Source organism: Ruditapes philippinarum, unplaced genomic scaffold (genome assembly GCF_026571515.1).
Source record: "Ruditapes philippinarum isolate M1 unplaced genomic scaffold, ASM2657151v2 ctg327_1_1_1_1, whole genome shotgun sequence".
Taxonomy (NCBI): domain Eukaryota; kingdom Metazoa; phylum Mollusca; class Bivalvia; order Venerida; family Veneridae; genus Ruditapes; species Ruditapes philippinarum.
Window position 1 is genome coordinate 666 of NW_026851725.1, and position 24,253 is coordinate 24,918.

The window sequence follows — 24,253 nt, forward strand, 5'->3', positions numbered from 1 at the left end:
ATTACATGTTATTTTAATCTTTAACTTCACTTTTAGCATTACAAGAAAAAAATCAGTTCGTCATATCACAGCTTTGACATCAATATAGACTTGTTCACTAGCCAAAATTGTCCATGAATGGTTTTAACTAATTCATTGTTGCAAAGTTAATAAGTCCAAAAGTTATTGAGATAGGCAGCGCAGGTAAAAGCTTTCCTGAAGAATTGCTAGTAGCAAAAAAAGTGAAACATAAACCCCTGAAAAAATATCAATAATGCCATATCAACATTGTAATAAAAGTATATGTATTCAAAATGATATAAAATATATGTTATTTACCTTTTTGCCTATATTAATTCAAAATCTTATAGAAAATGGTTTCTAAAGTTACAAAAATATTGATTCCATAATGGTTGAAGTTTTTGTCCGAAGAAAACAACAACAACAAACAAACAAACAATAAACATAATTTTGAATATTGTTTTTTTCCCAAAAATTCAAAACAAAAAATTCAGTGTAAACGAAAGCTTTCCAACCACACATCTGAAGAGTAAAAAATATTTCCAAAAATATTTGTTTTTCTTCTTTATAAGATTTTAAATTACACCACTGTAAGGTCATACAGTGACTGGGGGGGGGGGGGGGTCCCAGCTTTACATTGGGAGGAGATCTCAGGTGGCCCTTGGTGCAATGTTTTTCAGGCACTCAAGTAAGAACCATGACCTTTGTAAGCTATTTACAATGCAATCCAACAAGTCCATGCAATGTCTGAAGCTTAACCTATGCACCTGGCTCTGTTTAAATGGTAGAGGAATAATTACAGATCTATGCCATCCAATAATATTAACACCATCCAGCATGTCCATGCATACCTGACCAAACTGGGTATAATGTACCATTGTATGTTCAATTTTTTAGTATTCTGATACGAAATCCTTTTCAATTTACTAATTCAAAGCAGGAAAGTCCATCTAACAAACATAGGTAAATGATTAATTACATCATAGCCCTGAACTATAACTGCTATAGACATGCTTCGAGCAGAACACCAATCTAGTTTTGCCCTTGAAATAGGTTTTTTCTTATTTCAATCTACACTATTTTGATACATAAAAAATGCGCAAGGTTTTTCTTTTTCAGGGTGAAAATTATTCTTATTTAAGATTATTTCAAAAAAATGTTTTCTGTTAAAAAAAACTTCATAACAGAATCAATGTCTATAACATACAAAAATTGTTAACAGTTTGATGATTTTAACATTCTTATCTTATCCTGACATACTTACTAGAAAAAAGCCACAAAAAAGCCAGTGTTGTGTTCCAGTCACCATATGATGATGCTTTACCAACAAGTACACCATAGAATATAAAATCTCCAAACCCCAATTTTTTATACCTCCTGTAACAATGAAAATAAATCAAAATACTGTTCTTATCTAATATTTCAAAATAATAACAAAAAAAAAAAGATTTTTCTATACTGACCAAAGTTCAAATACTAAAGAAATAATGAAACATAAGCTGACACTTAGTGACTATGGAAAGATATTAAATATGAAGTATATAAACTGTTAAATGAAAACATATTATTTAATAACAAAATATTATAGTCTCATGGGAAGATGCATTTTGACAAATCAATCTGTATCATCAAAGCCTTCATGGAACCTTCTTTAAATCTTCAGTAGATTTTTTTCACACCATTTATGGCACCAACATTTTAGTGTACCAAGTTACACAGTGAACAACAAGCAAGTAAATTTCTAAAAAAAGCTAAATCATTTTGGGCAGTGTCCTAGTATGGCCTCAAAAGCTTGGATCTCTGGAACATGTAATTCAGAACATAGGTCCTACACCAGGACCACTGCTCCGAAGATAAGCATAATTTTTAACTGATATGAATATGTAATGAACATTTGCCTGGCTAAGTAAAGAGTCTCTGGATTGTCAAACCTGTCTGCTAACAACTATACCACGCACAGCCCCTAAGCTCTTTTTTGTGCTAACTGGCTTTGAAAATTTTATGTCATGCTATCTTATATTGTGACATCAAACTTTATTACCCATTTATGAACTTCTTTTTAACACTGTTTCGGCAATTCAAGTCACATGTACAATCATTTTATAATGGCAAAATTCATTATTTAAAGTCTACTGATCAAGAGTTGTTTAAAAGTGGAAGGGAAGAAAAGAAATAAGACGAGGTTTTAACATTATATCATTGTACTTACTCTCTTCTTGTTCTTCATCATTATCTGTTGGACCATTTGTCTGGTTTTCTGATTTTCCTGCCCCGAAGTCTTTGTCTTGTTCCCATCCCAGTTACTGGAGCATTTAGGCGACCTTGCCTGGTGGAGTCTAGCTAGCGCAGAACATGTTACCTAGTCCTTGTTCTGGGAAATTCTGTTAGCGTTGGTAAACCCAGCGTCATCACTATTGAACCACCATATTGTTGGTAGCATTTGAAATTCTCAATACAGCTGTAAAATGTATACAAAGAATATAGTGCCAAAAATGTTTTCAGAAACTTAAAAACCCTCTAGCTGGAATAAATTCAAAAATATAGTCACAACAAAAGCTTGTGTATAAGACAAATGAATATAAAAATAATGAAAATTGTCTAAGAATTCTTCATCAATCGATAAAGTAAAGGGTGTAAAAAACTATAACTGGAAAAAAGTAACTATACAATTTATCTAAACAGCACAAATCCCATATTGGTTTCCAAAACTTGAAGTCCCTTTCTGAAGTGAAATTATTGAATAAGTCTCTGTTATTTTACACAAGCAAATTTTCTCCAATATTCAACCACAATTTTAGTATGTTAAGCAATGATTTTACTAAACTCCACCCACTCAGAAAAATAAACAAACATTATTTTTACAATTTAGGTCCCTTGGCATGATTTTTTTTATACATTCTACCAAATTCAGAAAACTCAATGCAGCCGGAGACATTCAGGATTAATTTCAATGCCTTTTGAGAAATACAGCAAGTCAAAGATTTTCAAAACTTATCAATAACTTTTTTTTTGGAACTGATGAATATATGCCTCAAAACGTTAACTATTGACATGATTTTATTAAAATAAAATTCATTTACAATAGACAAACTAGTTACCTGATTAATTTATCAGAAAAACAACAGAAGGCTAAATGAGATTATCAGCAGTAATGAAGCAGAAATACCCAGAGTGATGATTATCACATAAATACTCGCGTATAATGATCATACCTTTTTAGAGCTATTCAATACATGTATTTAATTCAAAAGTTGGACACTTTGAAAATTTACAGTAGGTTTTGAGCAAGACGCCTACATTAATACTGTACTGGAAAGTTTGATGTAAAATGGTAGATGGGATACAACAGTATCAAAGAAGATTGATTCAATAAATAAAGAATAAGATGATAAACAGTGATTATAAAAGAAGGGTATCCACTTTTTCACAGTCTTTATCACTTTACGATTTTATAGCAAAAGTTGTTTTTCCTGTCTAAATTGTTACTAAATTAATTACATTGTATCAGGTTTAACCATTATATTATGATGAGAAGTAACTTCAATTTATGCTCAACAAGTTTTAATCTTTTATCATACCATTAAAGTGTATACTGCACTTGATGTGTAGAGACTTTTTTTTAAATTTCTAACAATGACTTTCAACTAAGAGATAAAATAGGGAAGAGCCCCACGAAATGTTGTAAAAAACTCTTAGCCCAACCCTTTAGAATATTGTGTACATGTATTTATGTTGATGTAAATAATTTGATGGTATATTTATATATGCAATAAAATATTATTAAAAACTAAATAAATAGGAATTTTCGGCCAAAGAAACCCCAAAAACATGTAGTATTAAGTTTCAATAGTTGTGTGGTATTTTTTAGATGATATGTAATGAAAACTAAAACTAAGTATATTTAGATGCTTTGTCATAAATATGTCCATTTCCCCCTTATATAACCCTTGACAGAAACTCATATTTTATTAGTTATACAGTTTTTTTGATGGATTATATGGTTCTATGTATATGAATAACCCAAGCTACTAGGAGAGGGTTATATTGCAAACAATCCCCCTTTTAATATACAACATATAACCTGTCAGAATCTTTTTATGACGAATTTATAATACAGCAAATTTCTTTTTCAGGGCAAAAGGATTTCTTAATAAACTGACAGCAGCTGTGTCTATAAAACTGTATAAACATCAAAAAATGAAAAGCCACATTACAAAAATATGCGGTATTATATCGTGGTAAATATCAATATTGTCACGTCAGTTCTTACATCATATCCTCTGAGATCCTCTTCTGTACCTTCTTCTTCTTTTTCTTAGCTTCATCATTGAGGATATCCGAGTCAGCACCAAGTCGTCACCTGCCACAGTGGATTGTTGCTGTATAGAAATTAATATATAATTATATACACTTGAAATGTGTCTGAAAGACATGACTGCCCCCATTATATGTTAGGAAACATCAAATACCATTATATTGTTAAGGAAAACAAATAAATAACAGAATAAAGATTATAATTACAGAATAATTGGTAAATGTATATCATAACATTTTTGCCCTAAAGACCTTTTAAAAAAAGAACAGATGGATGTTGAAAAAACAGTCATGTATTTCAATATTCAACAAGGCCAAAGCTAGGGTGGCTGGGCCAAAATTTTTCCAGTTAAGTATGTACTGGAGGCCAAAATGGAAAAATAAAGTTAAATAGGTTTTTACTTATAAAATATTCTAAATACACTTTTTTGATCTATCTAAATCTTATAAAGCTTGCAGTTCCAGAGTTTTAATAATAAGGTAAATATTTTTCTTATTATAAAAATCTGAATATTGCCTGTAATTATTTACTTTCTTTCCTGTCCCGGTACTTACATGAATAAATAAGAGCTGGGAAATATGGGCTCCCTTCTTTCTTGTGCTGTCTCCACTAACATTCTTAATGGTCCATTTGGGCAAAGTACCTGCTACTAAATCTGTCAAATATAATTTCATCAACTTATCATAACTGTTTACCATACGTAATAGTTAATTTTATTTTAAACTTTAAACCTGGCTTGAACCAAGTGATAAGCCTTTACCACCAATACAGAGCAAGGCCAGTTTTCTAACACAGACCAGGCTCTTTTACTATATGGTAAATCAATTTTTTTTCATTATAATATTGAAATCCATTAAAAATTTCAAAGGGCTGTTCCCCAAATTCAAAGCAGGGCAAATCCATTACAACAAATTCAGCATGAAGAGTTAAACGTAATGCCTAACAATAATGCATTAAATGATGTTGATTGGTGAAATAAAATGCTTTTTCATTTCTATTTCCATTTAACGCGTTTTACTGAATGCATATCAAATAACATTTCATCACTTAAGTGCAATTACAACTCCTATCAAATTTTAGATGGACTTTACCTGTTCCTGCACTAAGGTTACAAATTTGCCTTAACCTAAAAGCCCCAGCAAAACTAATGAGCTTTAAATAATTAATTTTAAAATTACTTTTAAAAAAAGTTAATTATTCTTAAAAAATTACATATGTGCCAGTAAGTTACACTTTAAAGAAATATCAAAAGACACATTTAGGGCTGACCCATGAAAAGAAAATAAACAAGCGTTTAATTTGTTTACATGTAAATACTTACCCCATATCACCATGACACCTAGGACAACCCAGAGAGTCCAGTCTGGGAGATACTTGATGAAAACAAGGGACATAAAGTGCACAAATTGTAATAAGATATCCCTGTTGTAAGAGTAGTGGCCCCTTCCAATGTATACACATCATTTCCCAGCACCACCAAAGTTCCACATGAAGTAAAGCAACACTGATGTAGTCCATAGGTACATTATACGCCTGCAGTATTACTCTGAAGAAACACGTAGAAACAGAAAAATAGCAAGTTTTTGTATATTTATATTCTTGCATATAAGAGTTATCTCCTGTTTACTCTGGTACTAGAAAAAAAAACTCATGTAAAAACAAGTGATGTCAGGTCAAAAATATATGCACATCCATGCCATGCCATTTTTACAGAGTGTCAAAAATGGCAAGGGAAATGTGGTAAAAAAACATTTAAAATTGTATTTTAAAGAAATTTTGACTTAAGTTCCATAACAACAACGTAAAATTTAAACCCTTATTATAAAACTAGACTTACCCCAGGTAAGAGATATGCAAACAAGAATAGAAAGTAGGAGAGATGATAAGATCAACCAGAGCCATGTATCACCTACATCAAAAATAAATAAGCCCGTCTTATTAATGAAATTTTAGAGTAAATAATGGAAAGTATCATACAAGTATCTGTAAAACACCATTTGAACAAATCTGTAAAGCATAAATCAAACTAAACTTATAATAAGATAAATGTACTAGCATGCTTTATTACAATTAAGTTATAGATGAACATAAAGCTGTGAGTAATTGCTTGTCAAATTATTGTCTACTTATTAAACCTTATGCTCATTCATGAATAAGGTGGATGAAAAATTGTAAGAAAAATTTTTTTTAAAACATTTTAAAAATATATTTAAAATTAAGAAATTTGGCTTTTGTTTTTGTTATTTGGAATATAAGCTGCAAAAAACACTAAATTAAAAAAGTGGCAATTTTTTAAGTTTTCCGGTAGAGAATCTTCAAACCCCTAGGAAACCCAAAGTTTAAAATATGGCATTGGCAACAGACTGCCCTACTTTAGTGCCTGTATCTGATTGGGTTTTTCGCATCAGGGAAAGGGTATAGATACTGAAATAATAAGAAATGACCATGCCCTATAATTAATTATATCTGCATCAGGAATGGTGTATAGATACTGAAAAATATAGAAAATGACAATCCCTATAATACTATTATCTGCATCATGGAATGGGGTATAGATACCCGGGAAAAATATTAAAAACAGACAATGCCCCTTAAAATTACTATTATTCGGTTAAAAGGGAGGTAATAATAATTCTGATATAATTTTTTGCTAGAGTGTTAAACCTTGTCACATATGATGTGGTTGATGACGAAGCAACTTATATTTAAAGTTTGAAGAAAATACCCTTAAGAAATAAAGAACTTAATAGTGAAAAAACTTAAAAACTAGAATCAGAAATCTTGAAATTCAGTATATTTGTTGCCAATAGCAACCAGAATTTTTCAACATAGGAAGATAAAAAAAAGGATGTGCATAATTTCCATTACTGCCATCTACCCATATGTCAAGTTTCATAAAACATATTTCAGTACTTTTCGTGTTATCACTGGATCCAGGTTTTGTGTAAAATTTGCCATATTTTTCAGACTATTTGTTGCCATAAGCAAACCAGAATTTTCAACATAGGAAGAAAAGAAAAAGACGTGCATAATCTCCATACTGCCATCTATCCATATATCAAGTTTCATAAAAATATTTTCAGTACTTTTTGCGTTATCGCGGGATCCAGGTTATGTGTAAAATTTGCCATATTTTCAGTCTATTTGTTGCCATAGCAACCAGAATTTTCAACATAGGAAGAAAAGAAAAAGACGTGCATAATCTCCATACTGTCATCTATCCATATATCAAGTTTCATTAAAATATTTTCAGTACTTTTTGCGTTATCGCGGGATCCAGTTTTGTGGACGGACGGACTGACGGACGGACAGACGGAAGGACTGACGGACAGACGGACGGAGGGTAAACCTAAAGTCCCCTCCGGTAAACCGGTAGGGGACTAACAAGCAGGGTCAAAATGGACGGAAACTTGAACCTACCTTATAACATCTGAATTTATATAAGAGTAGTAGTATCATAGTCATCACTATGACAACGCCCAGTAAAATCATGGCATTGGCAACAGACTGCCATACTTTAGTGCCTGTATCTGCATCTGGTTTATCTGCATCATTGGAATGGTGTATAGATACTGAAATAATATAGAACATGACCATGCCCTATAATTACTATTATATCTGCATCATGGAATGGTGTATAGATACTGAAAATAATATAGAACATGACAATGCCCCTATAATTACTATGGTATATTCTCTGCATCATGGAATGGTGTATAGATACTGGAAAAATATATATAGAACATGACAATGCCCCTATAATTACTATTATATCTGCAATCATGGAATGGTGTATAGATACTGAAATAATATAGAACATGACAATGCCCCTATAATTACTATCATATCTGCATCATGGAATGGTGTATAGATACTGAAATAATATAGAACATGACAATGCCCCTATAATTACTATTATATCTGCATCATGGAATGGTGTATAGATACTGAAATAATATAGAACATGACAATGCCCCTATAAATTACTATATATATCTGCATCATGGAATGGTGTATAGATACTGAAATAATATAGAACATGACAATGCCCCTATAATTACTATTATATTCTGCATCATGGAATGGTGTATAGATACTGGAAAAATATATAGAACATGACAAATGCCCCCATAAATTACTATTATATCTGCATCATGGAATGGTGTATAGATACTGGAATAATATAGAACATGACAATGCCCCTATAATTACTATCATATCTGCATCATGGAATGGTGTATAGATACTGAAATAATATAGAACATGACAATGCCCCTATATTTACTATTATAATCTGCATCATGGAATGGTGTATAGATACTGAATAATATAGAAACACGACAATGCCCTATAATTACTATTATATCTGCATCATGGAATGGTGTATAGATACTGAAATAATATAGAACATGACAATGCCCCTATATTTACTATTATATCTGCATCATGGAATGGTGTATAGATACTGAAATAATATAGAACATGACAATGCCCCTATAATTACTTTTGCAACAGTCATGCAACTTACCAAAACATTATTGAAACATAAGAATATCTACAGAAAATGCATAACTAAGAAATGTAATTAGATAGTAAATTTAGTATTCCAAGTTTGAAATGAATATCTTTGATTGTTTGTTTGTTTGTTCGTTTCATTTTACGCCTTTTTCCAACAGTATTTCAGTCATATAGGCGGGTAGTTTCCTAACCATCATTCCTGGAGAGTTACACCAGTACTAGACTACCTACCTCCTCGCTAAACTACCAAAGCATCTCCCGGGGATCGAACCCATGCCAGAGAGGTAACTGGATTAGATGTCATCGACTCTAACCCCTCGACCACGGAGGCGGTGAATATCTTTGATACTTTTGGAGAAATGAACTAAAGTTTGTTTTGGTTGGTTTTACAGCACACAGACACAATTTAGGTGATGTGGTGCTAAAACACGAATGATGATTTTGGCTAACCCTGGGTGTTACAAACTTAAAGCAACATCAGAGGTCAAAAACCATCTCATCTGCTGGAATTAGGAGATGCCACAGACTCCAGTTATTCAAATCCATATAGTACCTCTTACAATCACACAGGGATAAAACGATGGCTGCAATTCTGATGCCTCAACCCTTAGAGGCACACCCCTCAGCCACTAGGGGAAGTACTGTTTTCTTGAATTCTTTAACATCAATCAAGAATTTATTTCATCAAAATATAATTTTTTGGTTTTGTATTTTTAAGTCAAAATGAACATTACCAAAGACAAGAGTCATAATTATTGTGATTATACTAGGCTACTAGCTTTAACTGGCTCTATCTTTGAAAACTGGTTCCAGGTTCCATTTTTAAACTGGTTGATTGAGACCAAAGATGCCCATGTATGCTTTATTCCAAACATGGACGGGCAAAGAAAAACTACTCTTGCCTTATAAATACATCTTTATAAAATATTGTTTGTGGTTAAGTTTTTTTTAAGTTTTCTTTTGTATATTTTTGTGGCAAGTTTTTTTGGGTTTTTTTTAGATCACATTAACAGTTCAGTTAATAAGGACACTTATTTTTCTTTATTTCAGTATAAAACATGTACGAGATCTTTTTGACCCGAGATATCTCCGTCAATATAGATCATGGGGTACTATACATTTTTTAAATAATACACTAGTTTATCATTTCAGGAGTTAAGCATTTTATATTACTTTATTTATTTTTAAGGCTTAAAAGGCGTTTATTTTAAACATTTTATTTAACTAGAGATTTTTCTTCACAATTTGTTTATCTTATACACTTACAGATATGCCCCATTTTTCTGTGTATAAAAATGAGACAGAGCTGATGGTTGCCACAAACAACTATCATACACAATGTTACAGGTACAAACAACATGATCAACATGTTTTGCCCCATATTGTAACGTTTCCTCTTCTTCCTCAACAGCCGCCTCTGACTCGCTCCTCTGCTGACGTTCACAGTGACGCTCTCTCCTGGGCATGACGATTGATCGGGAAGTGTTTTCTACCTGTACAAACAAAAACAAAATATATTTCAAACCAAGATCAACAATTCTTGCCAATCATCATTTTCTTGCCATGATACAAATTTATATAAAAATCCAAATCCATTTAAGCATAAAACCGTCCTGTATTTCTCTTGTAGGCCATGTAAAGGAATGTGAAGGCTGGTAGTTAAAGTGTTTGCTTCTCAACATAATTATGTCTAAGCACTACTAGGGTCACAACCTTTCTCTTCATAAGACATTCATGATAATTAATATCAGTAGACTCAAAATTGGTTCAAATAAACAGTAGCTGAAATTTTTTTTGAAAATGAAAGCTTAAAACTAATTACACTTGGAATGCTGCTTGTACTCTTTCATAACTACTTTCCAAAGTACAGTGCATTTTTATTATATTTATCATATAATTATTTGATATTAACTTGACATTAATCTTTTCAATCCTTTTCATCATGAACATGAAAACTAATAATATTAAATTGATGGCCTATTATAAAGTTCAGTATAAATATATAAAACAAAATGAATTAAATTAAATGATATACCACAAATTTCATGTTTAACAAGTAAGCTTACAGAAAGATCTCCATTTTCCTCTAATTTGGCATGTGTTACTTGTCCAGCCATTAGTCGAGTAGACTCGTTTGGTTCTTCTTCGTCACTTTGTAATTTCACTCATGAAGAAATGCACATCAATGCATTAGTTTGACCTGTGTTACTGCAAAAAAAGTTTTGCAGAAATTATGACCATACTTTGTAGAGTACACTTACCATTTTGTCAAGAATTACATACTGCACCTTGGCATATCATTTTTTCTGAGTCAATCATGATGGGAGGAGTTTATATTCTAATGAAGTGGGCATGGAATGTTGTTATGTTTAGGTAAATTATAAATGTGTAGTTTTCAATACATGTATTTGATATTCATTTGTGGAAAGAAATCAACTACATGTATGTGTATTTTGTAAACTATATATATAAAACTATAATGGAAAAAAAAATTTAAACAGCTATGCCTTTGTTTTCAATCTTATTTATTGTTAAGATGATGCAACTATATTAAATTATTCTATTATATTATACACAATAATTACGATGAATTGAGTAAGAGTCAATGTACTTATAATTTGTATATTTATAAGGAAAGAACTTCATATATTTACGGTGGCATAAAAGTGACATTTGCAAATGTTTTTTTATTTGTTTTTGAAACTTTTTTTTATTTGTTTTTCGCACATTTTTTTTTTTTTTTTTTTTTTTTTGAAATCTTTTTTTTTTTTTTGTTTTTTTGAAAATTTTTTATTTTTTTTGTTTTTGGAACTTTTTTTTTGTTTTCGCACATCTTTTATTTTTTTTTTTTTGAAACTTTTTTTTTAGTTTTTGTGTAACATATTTTATTTTAGTTTTTCGTACATATTTTTTAGCCAATCAAAACAGATACACCTTATAGAAATAGTTTATCTTCCCATAGTATAAATTACGCCATTTCCTTGTTCAAAAATGGATGACACACATAGTTATTTCCCTTAGTATGAAATAAGCCGTTTATGTACCTCGGTATACACGATGGGGTCTCAAATCGAGGAATTTCTACGAAAGCGAGGGGTAGACTTTTCAACACTGGCACGAATGGCCACGGATAAGGTAACTTGGATTTTTTTTTTTTTGGTTTTACGTCACACCGACACAGTATAGGTCATTCGGCGACGTTCCAGCGAAGACCTCAGGTGCCCTTCCATGCATTATTTCAGGCACAACCGTGGACAGCCGTACCGGTATATATATGCTTTTATATATCAGTACTATCTATACAAAATTTAAATAATAAGATTGTTTACAAAATTCGATTTATGCACTTTTAAGTCACAAACTGAGTAGCTGCCTTTAATCACTATGTGTGGCTCAACGGTTTAGATTTACCAAAATTACTATATATAATTAAAATTATCTATAATAATATATGCCTCGGAACAAGTTACCTTGCCCGTTTGTGCCTGAAATAATGCTCGGAAGGGCACCTGAGGTCTTCGCTGGAACGTCGCCGAATGACCTATACTGTGTCGGTGTGACGTAAAACCAAAAAAAAAAAAAAAATCCAAGTTACCTTATCCGTGGCTATTCGTGCCAGTGTTGAAGAGTCTACCCCTCGCTTTCGTAGAAATTCCTCCATTTGAGACCCCATCGTGTATACCGAGGTATATTAACGGCTTATTTCATACTAAGGGAAGTAACTTTGTGTGTTATCCATTTTTGAACAAGGAAATGGCGTAATTTATACTATGGGAGATAACTTTTTCTATAAGGTGTAACTGTTTTGATAGGCTTAAAAATATGTACGAAAAACTAAAATAAAATATGTACACCAAAACTAAAAAAAAAAAGTTTCAAAAAAACAAAAAAATAAAAAATGTGCGAAAAAAAAAAAAAAAAAAAAATTTACAAAAACAAAAAAAAAAAAAAAAAAAATGTGCAAAAAAAAACAAAAAAAAAAAAAGATTCAAAAACAAAAAAAAATTAAAAAATGTGCGAAAAACAAAAAAAATAATAAAAAATTTGCGAAAAACAAATAAAAAAAAGTTTCGAAAACAAAAAAAATAAAAAATTTGCAAATGTCACTTTTATGCCACCGTATATATTACAATTACTTCATGTTGTATCTTTACTACAGATATATTTAAGTACACATGTCCATAAATGATAAAGGTGATGATTATTAAACTTTCTGAAGACATTATCTGGTGTTTTCTTTTTACGACTTCATTCTATTTTTTATCTTGATCATTATTTATAATTTTTCTTGAAAAGGAAAAGTTTATGAAGAAAAGTGAAAAATATAATGCTTAAAAAACGACAACTGGGTTGACCAGAGACAGACTGACTTGGAGCTGGACTGACTAATTTGGGGAAGGGTTGACCTGGCGCCGCCGAGAAGACTTGCACTCAGTACACATTAATATGGAAAGCAGTCTTGCTCGCTTAAGTTAGCCGTTCTCCAAAATCCCTGCTGCGGATAAGGCACATGGCAGGTCAAAGTTAAGTCATTTCAAATACCAGAGATGATTGGTTGATCTGTTGTGACTATCTCGGGAGGAACTTGGTCCTGCAAAGCGTTATTTTGAAAGAAAATTAGAAATGCTTGAATGTTGTTGTTGTCACCTCCTGTTAACTTGATGTCTTGCAGACCCTGGGGTCTAAACCAAAATTATATAAAAAGGTTCATTCCCTTTTCTTTATATTAGACATACAAGTTTTACCTCTGAATTACACAATGGGGTCTAATCCAGGAGATTGCCAATTATACAATGATATTTAATCTTCTTTTTTTTAAGGTAGATCTAGAATTTCATTCTTTTTTAAACAGAAAAATAAATACAGAAATTGAAATTCAATTATAAAAAAAGTTACCTGTATAGAAAACGATTAAGAAGAAGGGAGATTACGTCTATTTCTTTTAAAATGAAAACTTTAATGCATCTAAAATGATGGAAAAAAAAGTAAATTACTAATTTTCCTACTTCCTGCTTTATATGTGTGTTTGATTAGCTATTATAGTTTTATTTATGAAGAAGAACAAATTCATATAAAAGGAAACTATCAATCTTCAAAGGGTATTTACGCGCATGTTTATCTAGTCTAAATAGCTGAAATGCAATGTGATTTTGGAAATGTTAAGAAATTGAATAATTAATTGGTCGTGAGTATCAGATGATATGATTTAAAACCAGCAGAAATCAATATACAAATATCTTTCATAAAAATCAAACGCATCGTCATCGTTTTTTCTGCCATCTGTAAAAATCGCTTAAAGACGTGGAAAAAAAGTTTACAGTTTTTTGGGGTTTTTTTTGTAATAGACAATGCCCACAATTGTGTCACAGGTTATAACTCTTAATAACATTTTTAAACTTTATTTCCTACAATTGTCAAGAACTATCTTATACCAAATATTGTTCTTATATGATTTTAACTGTTCAATATTAGCAGGGTCTTTAAAATAGAAATTGTTAGTGACAGCATTATCCTAGTATTAAATATGTATATAATCATAAGATGCCTATTCTTTGTCAGGGACCTTTACTTACCAGAGACAGTTTTATCTCGTTCAACAATAACTAACCATAACAAATGTAACCCCAAAAAACGTCTTCATTTCCCTTAGGTTTTAATCAGTTAGTTTCTTAAACTTAGAATTTTTTTCTTTGTGTGCATTATGTATTATTTTCTCATGATACATTTCAGATTGAAATAGCTGAGCAAGAACTTTTGTCATGTGAGTCAAGATTAGACAAGATTGAAAGAAAAATTAGAATATCAGATTTGACAGATATACAACTGTAAGTACATGTATACTAATTACTGTAAGTATACTTAATTATAAATGCTATCCTGTTTTACATTTTCTTCGGAACATAAAATAGTAAAGTATTTTGGTGATAAATGACTCTTATGAATTATTACCATAAATGGCATAAATAGTTGGCCTGTCTAACAACACCTTGTTAAAATATATATGAATCTACATATTTGCCTCTGAATAGATTTACTTGAGACATTTTGTGTTAAAAATTGTAACACAAGACCCATGGATTTTATCTTTATTAATTTTCCTTTAAAATCCTAGCTTTTGTATAAGTTCACTAAGTTGTTCCACGATATAAAGGAAAAGTAATACATGTTTACATAAGAAAATTACCCAAGGTTCCTATTGTATCACTGAACTGATCACCCATCTGTTCTTGTTTTACTATCAAGCACTGTGAAATGTCAAGGGCATTCTGTCTGACTGTTCTTATTTTCAGTCTATTTTCATTGTTAAACATTTAATGATATAATAATTTAAAGAACATGAATCATCAACATATATAATATGTAGATTTAGATATTCACTTGTACTTGTATTTTGTTTTTATTATTACATAGAAAAGCATTAGAGAAGGAAGAAAAAGAACTTCAAAAGGAGAAAAAGAAGCATGGTAAACATTTTGTGTAACAGTACTGCTTAAAACATTGACTGCATAGCAGCAATAATGACTACAGTGTCTTATGTCTTTTGTTATATTAAGTTAATTGACCTAAGAACTAAGCATTGTCTGTAAATGCATAAACTAGTATGAGTTCTACCTGCCACACCCTTTTTAAGGTCAAAATGTCAAAGGTTCCAGTCACTAGAACCTATAACAGCAAAACTTGATTCAACTTGTTGAGGGACTTTGGAAACTTTCATGTAAGGAAGCTATCCAGCAAGCTCACATAATGTGGGTGGTTTTCTCAGGTGGTTTCACCCAGGTGCCCTTCATGCCTGAAATAGTGAGCAGAAGGGCACCATTCAAGCTGGAAAGTCACCATATGACGGACCTATACTGTGCTGGTGTAGGTAAAACCAAACAAAAGTTCATGGAATCCCCTAAAACTTCAAATGAACTGTTTCATATTCAAAGCAGGGCTATTTCAAAATGTAAATTCAGCCTGTTACGTTAAACGTGGATTATCTATCATATAAGGGTTTAAAATTTGCATGAAATTCTGCAGTTATTAAATATGTGTCATTCTATAACTAATTACTTCAATGATGTTTTTATTTTCAGAAACTACAATAAGTCAACTTCGGAAAGAAAATGGAAAAAACACGTTCATCTCTTTCGTTATTCTTGGACTTATATTGATTATATATTATACTTTTTGGAGTTCTTGAAACTATTGTGTTTATATATGTACATGTAACTATATCTTATGTAAATAAATGAAGATTTATACATTTATTTTGACAATTGTTCATATACTGCTTCTTAATATACCATTTAACACATCTTTCTATAAAAAAAAATTTCATAAACAGTGACAGAAGATGACTTTATTATTATTTTCTTGGTCTAAAAGCTGTTATATTGTAGAATAGAACGGCCTCCCAGCTTTCATTACACATGTAAACCAATCCGCAAACCGTTATACACATTGGGACATTATACACATTGGTCCCATTCTTTGCAGATTGGCTCATACAATAGCTTGTTAATATCAGGTACATAGTGTTAGTCTTATTAAGACGGAAATAGGACATTTCGGACCATGGCCCGTACGAAAACTTCCGCCCTGACTGTAGGTGGAATCCGCCTATGTAGTAAAGCGGATTCCGCCTTAAACTGAATAGAGTTGAATATTGGTTCTTAGGCGGACCTTAAGCGGAATATGGTGCGAAATATTTAAATGAGCTAAGGTGGAATCCGCCTATCTAGACGGAATCCGCCTTAGCTCATTTAAATATTCCGCTTAAAGTCTGGCAATGTCAGCGGAATCCGCTTAAGGTAGGCGGAATCCGCCTACCTTAGGCGGATTCCGCCTACCTTAGGCGGATTCTGCCTACCTTAGGCGGATTCCGCCTACCTTAAGCGGATTCCGCAGGAAAAATCCTAGGCGGAAAAATTTCCGCCTTGTAACAAATAAAAAATTTTAATTGTCATGTAATAAGGTATAATATTTTAATAAACTAATATTTAATAGAATTAATTTATTCATTTCAACTAATATTTCTAGATTTACATTAGAGATCTTAACAAACATTATTCTATTGCACAAATACAAAAAATAATAAATGTCTACCAAGCTGAGAAAATATAAAACAAAATATTTATTTAAGATAACTGTTTGTTTTTTTTCCAAATAAGTATCCATGTTGTAATATGATAAATCATGTCCTTTACAGATGCAGTCTTTCAGAATGGCTTCACTGTGGCACACAACTATCCATATCATTTAAAGCCTGTTGTACACACTGAAAAATATTTGTATAATAATTAATTATTTATGTTTTGTATGCATATGATTGGTATTATTATCATGTAATTAAAAAGATCAATATTTGAAAGCACAGGCATAGTAAAATATTATTTCTTAGGCAATAGTAAAATTTTATTTTTTGGCAATCTTGCCAGTTTAATTATTATTTATAAATTTAAAATTGTTCTTCAAGCTGCAATAGTTTTCAATTTTGTTAAATATTGCTATGAATAATGTCAACAACATGTAGATCTATATCTAGCAATGCAATTGTTTATAATTGTTATAAACAATACATTTGAAAATTATTTGCATTCCTACTGGTTAAATGACTGCTACATCAGAATTGATCATGAATCTTTATTAGAACTTTTGCTTTAATTGACAACAATTTTAACTAGTGAAAGTATTACATGCATTTAAGTATTTTACAAACCTTTAAGATAAATAATATTGTAATTTAAGTAAATCTTTAATATACAAAAATTAAATCTATATCATTTTGTTTAAATGGAAATAATCCCGTACGAAAAAGTAAGACGGAATCCGCCTTATATAAGGCGGATTCCGTCTAAAATATTCAGAAAATCCACATTTTCCTGCTAGGTTAAGGCGGACATGGAATTTCTAGCAAAGTCCGCCTAAGTTTCTGAAATTTCCGCCTAAATTCTCAAACAGATTCCGCCTAGAGCTGAGCCAGAAAAGGATAAATGTAAAGTCTTAGGCGAAAAATTCAACTTAGTCTTATTTCTTAGGCGTAACTTCCGACTTAGTCATTCAAGGAAACCTTGTGTGTTATGCGGACAACTCAATTTAAGCGGAATTTCGGACTTCATCATATTTTGAATATTAGTACACACTGTCAAACAAAAATAACATAATTATGTATATTTACATATTCTAATGATTTAATCATTATTTTTACATAAGTATTTCCATTATTGTTTAATGGTAGTCCTGATCTTTTACAGTAACTGTTAGTATTAGCTTTTGAGTATTAAAATGTGTGTCAGTTGAATAACAGTATTTAATTCTTATCACTGAAACTTGTCTTATTTGACACCATTTTGTGTCGATTGTGACCACCCTCCCCAAACCAAAAGGAAAGCTTGCGGTAAGCTTGATGCAAGCTTACATTGGCTATTTATGCTTGCTGTAAGCTTGCCAGTTAAATTTCATACAGAATTCTTTAACTTGCGCACTAAGCTTACAAGAACAATTTTTGTCACATTAGCTTGCGCAAGCTTCTTTGAAAATTTGGACTTAGAAAATTCTGTGATTAAAGCAGTCTGGGAAATAAAAAGTAGTGAAAATTTTCTAAGCACAAAAACTTTAAAATGTTTATAAAAATCATTTCACTCAAACTAATTAGCATTTATATTATATAATGGGATTCAAATGATAACATTTCTTTCAATTAGTTTTTATCTGCCTGTCTAATACATTCTATGTTTTTAAGATTCATATAACTTTATCAAATTTTTTAATTACTGTTATTAAAATCTTGTTACTTTCTCAAAATTATTAATTGATGCCATGTCAAAAATTAGATAACACCACAATGTGGCATCTGCATGATGTGACAGTAAAAAAAAGAAACCCAAAATCAAAATGAAAGAGGAAATCATACAAATTTTTAATAAAAGTTTTCAACACAATTAAACTAAGATAAAGTCAGTACTTTAAATTAATTATTATGAAAGTTAACAAAATTCACATTTCTTAACAACTGTGAACAATTACAATCAAATATAATGTCAACATTATATATTGTCTAATGACTATTTTTTTTTTCTTTCAATCACTTGTTAATTTGTTTTATTTAGGTCTAATTTTTAATTCATTTGCACATTCAGTATATCCCTTCTTATAATTAAATATTAACTATCTTGTGCAGAAGTTATTGATAGTATATAAGATGGTCTCCCATGAGTATTAATTGTAGACTGTAACAGTAACATACTGTACATGCCATAAACATTTGTAACTGGTCAGAGTGAGTGGTTGGTCAAGTGCAACTAATTACTTTCTCCCTGCTGTTTACATAATGACCAATGTCAAACTCACCTATCTAATATAAAGGAAAGTGTGAGATAAGTGGGGTTTACAACATGTAATCTAATATCCTGAACCAATCTGGTATCAGGATCTGATCTCAGAAAATTCAAATATTACTCAGGAAGTTCATTTGGACCTCAGTGCTTATAACATTAGGAGTAGAGTTAAACATGTGACTTAAGTGCCATTTAGATGAAACAACTTAATAAAATTTAATGTGAACTTTAATAAAATTATAATGGGACATTAAATGAGTTCTTCATTCAGATGGAAATGGAAATTTACTAATGTTCAATGGAATAATGGTAAGTTATTTACACTATTTTCATACAACAGTCTTTTCAAATTTACCTTGTAAATGATTTACACTTTTTAATTTTAGTTTTTCTTCATAAATTTTACATATGTGCTGGTGTAAATCTTTTTAACTTAGTGTTGTTGAGTGGGAATTTTCAAATCTGCCCTTTTTACCAGTAAATTTCATTCCTGGTCATGATTTTTCATTAATAAACATTTACATTCTTGGGATATTTCAGTAAATTATGGGTTTATATTAACTGAGTACTTGAAACTTTTTTAACTATCAGAAAAGCATTTTGAATTTACTCAATTTACAATAAATATATGTATTCAGTAGTGATTTTTTTTTAATTTACAGGAAAACTTACAATGCCCACAGGTACCATAGAAAGTTTCAAATTATAATGATGACGAAGAAGAAGAAAATTGAGTTGATAACAGAAATAATTGATGGTTAGTTTTGTTACTCAATAAGGTTAGATAACTGATAAAAATAATGAAATAAATAATAATCATTGATTTGAACAATTTTCAATCTTAGTATATACAACTTTCAATGTAGTATATTATTTCCATTTAAACAAAATGATTGTATAGATTTAATTTTTGTATATTAAAGATTTACTTAAATTACAATATTATTTATCTTAAAGGTTTGTAAAATACTTAAATGCATGTATTACTTTCACTAGTTAAAATTGTTGTCAATTAAAGCAAAAGTTCTAATAAAGATTCATGATCAATTCTGATGTAGCAGTCATTTAACCAGTAGGAATGCAAATAATTTTCAAATGTATTGTTTATAACAATTATAAACAATTGCATTGCTAGATATAGATCTACATGTTGTTGACATTATTTATAGCAATATTTAACAAAATTGAAAACTATTGCAGCTTGAAGAACAATTTTAAATTTATAAATAATTATTAAACTGGCAAGATTGCCAAAAAATAAAATTTTACTATTGCCTAAGAAATAATATTTTATTATGCCTGTGCTTTCAAATATTGATCTTTTTAATTACATGATAATAATACCAATCATATGCATACAAAACATAAATAATTAATTATTATACAAATATTTTTCAGTGTGTACAACAGGCTTTAAATGATATGGATAGTTGTGTGCCACAGTGGAGCCATTCTGAAAGACTGCATCTGTAAAGGACATGATTTATCATATTACAACATGGATACTTATTTGGAAAAAAAAAAAAAAACAGTTATCTTAAATAAATATTTTGTTTTATATTTTCTCAGCTTGGTAGACATTTATCATTTTTTGTATTTGTGCAATAGAATAATGTTTGTTAAGATCTCTAATGTAAATCTAGAAATATTAGTTGAAATGAATAAATTAATTCTATTAAATATTAGTTTATTAAAATATTATACCTTATTACATGACAATTAAAATTTTTTATTTGTTACAAGGCGGAAATTTTTCCGCCTAGGATTTTTCCTGCGGAATCCGCTTAAGGTAGGCGGAATCCGCCTAAGGTAGGCAGAATCCGCCTAAGGTAGGCGGAATCCGCCTAAGGTAGGCGGATTCCGCCTACCTTAAGCGGATTCCGCTGACATTGCCAGACTTTAAGCGGAATATTTAAATGAGCTAAGGCGGATTCCGTCTAGATAGGCGGATTCCACCTTAGCTCATTTAAATATTTCGCACCATATTCCGCTTAAGGTCCGCCTAAGAACCAATATTCAACTCTATTCAGTTTAAGGCGGAATCCGCTTTACTACATAGGCGGATTCCACCTACAGTCAGGGCGGAAGTTTTCGTACGGGATATACTACATTGAAAGTTGTATATACTAAGATTGAAAATTGTTCAAATGAATGATTATTATTTATTTCATTATTTTTATCAGTTATCTAACCTTATTGAGTAACAAAACTAACCATCAATTATTTCTGTTATCAACTCAATTTTCTTCTTCTTCGTCATCATTATAATTTGAAACTTTCTATGGTACCTGTGGGCATTGTAAGTTTTCCTGTAAATTAAAAAAAAATCACTACTGAATACATATATTTATTATAAATTGAGTAAATTCAAAATGCTTTTCTGATAGTTAAAAAAGTTTCAAGTACTCAGTTAATATAAACCCATAATTTACTGAAATATCCCAAGAATGTAAATGTTTATTAATGAAAAATCATGACCAGGAATGAAATTTACTGGTAAAAAGGGCAGATTTGAAAATTCCCACTCAATAACACTAAGTGAAAAAGATTTACACCAGCACATATGTAAAATTTATGAAGAAAAACTAAAATTAAAAAGTGTAAATCATTTACAAGGTAAATTTGAAAAGACTGTTGTATGAAAATAGTGTAAATAACTTACCATTATTCCATTGAACATTAGTAAATTTCCATTTCCATCTGAATGAAGAACTCATTTAATGTCCCATTATAATTTTATTAAAGTTCACATTTATTAAGTTGTTTCATCTAAATGGCACTTAAGTCACATGTTTAACTCTACTCCTAATGTTATAAGCACTGAGGTCCAAATGAACTTCCTGAGTAATATTTGAATTTTCTGAGATCAGATCCTGATACCAGATTGGTTCAGGATATTAGATTACATGTTGTAAACCCCACTTATCTCACACTTTCCTTTATATTAGATAGGTGAGTTTGACACTGGTCTATTATGTAAACAGCAGGGAGAAAGTAATTAGTTGCACTTGACCAACCACTCACTCTGACCAGTTACAAATGTTTATGGCATGTACAGTATGTTACTGTTACAGTCTACAATTAATACTCATGGGAGACCATCTTATATACTATCAATAACTTCTGCACAAGATAGTTAATATTTAATTAAAAGAAGGGATATACTGAATGTGCAAATGAATTAAAAATTAGACATAAATAAAACAAATTAACAAGTGATTGAAAGAAAAAAAAATTAGTCATTAGACAATATATAATGTTGACATTATATTTGATTGTAATTGTTCACAGTTGTTAAGAAATGTGAATTTTGTTAACTTTCATAATAATTAATTTAAAATACTGACTTTATCTTAGTTTAATTGTGTTGAAAACTTTTATTAAAAATTTGTATGATTTCCTCTTTTTTTTTGATTTTGGGTGATTTTCTTTTTTTTACTGTCACATCATGCAGATGCCACATTGTGGTGTTATCTAATTTTTGACATGGCATCAATTAATAATTTTGAGAAAGTAACAAGATTTTAATAACAGTAATTAAAAAATTTGATAAAGTTATATGAATCTTAAAAACATAGAATGTATTAGACAGGCAGATAAAAACTAATTGAAAGAAATGTTATCATTTGAATCCCATTATATTATATAAATGCTAATTAGTTTGAGTGAAATGATTTTTATAAACATTTTAAAGTTTTTGTGCTTAGAAAATTTTCACTACTTTTTATTTCCCAGACTGCTTTAATCACAGAATTTTCTAAGTCCAAATTTTCAAAGAAGCTTGCGCAAGCTAATGTGACAAAAATTGTTCTTGTAAGCTTAGTGCGCAAGTTAAAGAATTCTGTATGAAATTTAACTGGCAAGCTTACAGCAAGCATAAATAGCCAATGTAAGCTTGCATCAAGCTTACCGCAAGCTTTCCTTTTGGTTTGGGGAGGGTGGTCACAATCGACACAAAATGGTGTCAAATAAGACAAGTTTCAGTGATAAGAATTAAATACTGTTATTCAACTGACACACATTTTAATACTCAAAAGCTAATACTAACAGTTACTGTAAAAGATCAGGCCTACCATTAAACAATAATGGAAATACTTATGTAAAAATAATGATTAAATCATTAGAATATGTAAATATACATAATTATGTTATTTTTGTTTGACAGTGTGTACTAATATTCAAAATATGATGAAGTCAGAAATTCCGCTTAAATTGAGTTGTCCGCATAACACACAAGGTTTCCTTGAATGACTAAGTCGGAAGTTACGCCTAAGAAATAAGACTAAGTTGAATTTTTCGCCTAAGACTTTACATTTATCCTTTTCTGGCTCAGCTCTAGGCGGAATCTGTTTGAGAATTTAGGCGGAAATTTCAGAAACTTAGGCGGACTTTGCTAGAAATTCCATGTCCGCCTTAACCTAGCAGGAAAATGTGGATTTTCTGAATATTTTAGACGGAATCCGCCTTATATAAGGCGGATTCCGTCTTACTTTTTCGTACGGGGGGCATTTCGGACCAGACATTTCGGACCAGATTTTGGGACACTTCGGACCATATTGAGGGACATTTCGGACCAGATTTTTGGACATTTCGGACCATATGTTGGACATTTCGGATCATGCGTTAGACACTTCGGATCACTGTTTTGGACAATTCTGACCATGTGTTGGACATTTGGGATCCTGCCTAGACACTTCGGACCACTGTTTTGGACATTTCGGACCATGTGTTGGACATTTGGGATCATGTGTTAGACACTTCGGACCATTGTTTTGGACATTTTGGACCTGAATAAATATAATTTTATATATATTATGCTTCAATTATTCTATAAACTAAAGTGTAACTTTAGAATATATGAGGCACCATGGGAAGATTTTACACCTATCCCGATTTAGATTTTATAATTTTTGCACTATAAATGAAGAAACTTAAAAAACAAACTAGCAATGTTTTAATGACACACGTTTGCAGACAATTTATTATGATGTGATCAACTTCCATGGCTATTTATTGTTTTTTGTTGTTTTTTTTTTCAATATTAAAACATGGTCAGCGTATAAAAATACATAAATGAATTATGATAGAAATATTTTACATG

General features: G+C 30.7%; 1 protein-coding gene, 2 long non-coding RNA genes and 1 pseudogene across 3 annotated transcripts; 2 read left to right on the forward strand and 2 right to left on the reverse strand.

Moving 5' to 3' along the window:
* Positions 1-1,264: 1,264 nt before the first annotated feature.
* On the reverse strand, positions 1,265-10,307 carry LOC132738242 (presenilin homolog; annotated as a pseudogene).
* Positions 10,308-14,073: 3,766 nt separating this feature from the next.
* On the forward strand, positions 14,074-16,083 carry LOC132738113 (coiled-coil domain-containing protein 167-like). The gene is made up of 4 exons (XM_060725544.1): positions 14,074-14,202; positions 14,564-14,658; positions 15,245-15,297; positions 15,910-16,083. Exons 1-4 carry the CDS (start codon positions 14,182-14,184, stop codon positions 16,014-16,016), a joined length of 276 nt encoding a protein of 91 aa, XP_060581527.1. The 5' UTR covers positions 14,074-14,181; the 3' UTR covers positions 16,017-16,083.
* A 559-nt stretch (positions 16,084-16,642) lies between these two features.
* On the reverse strand, positions 16,643-23,056 carry LOC132738127 (uncharacterized). Its single transcript, XR_009626822.1, has 3 exons — positions 21,815-23,056; positions 21,367-21,461; positions 16,643-17,093 (listed from the first exon to the last, which is right to left on the reverse strand). It is a non-coding gene; the product is annotated as an uncharacterized LOC132738127 (long non-coding RNA).
* LOC132738123 (uncharacterized) lies at positions 18,890-21,001 on the forward strand. The gene is made up of 3 exons (XR_009626821.1): positions 18,890-19,461; positions 19,815-19,909; positions 20,551-21,001. It is a non-coding gene; the product is annotated as an uncharacterized LOC132738123 (long non-coding RNA).
* Positions 23,057-24,253: the final 1,197 nt, after the last annotated feature.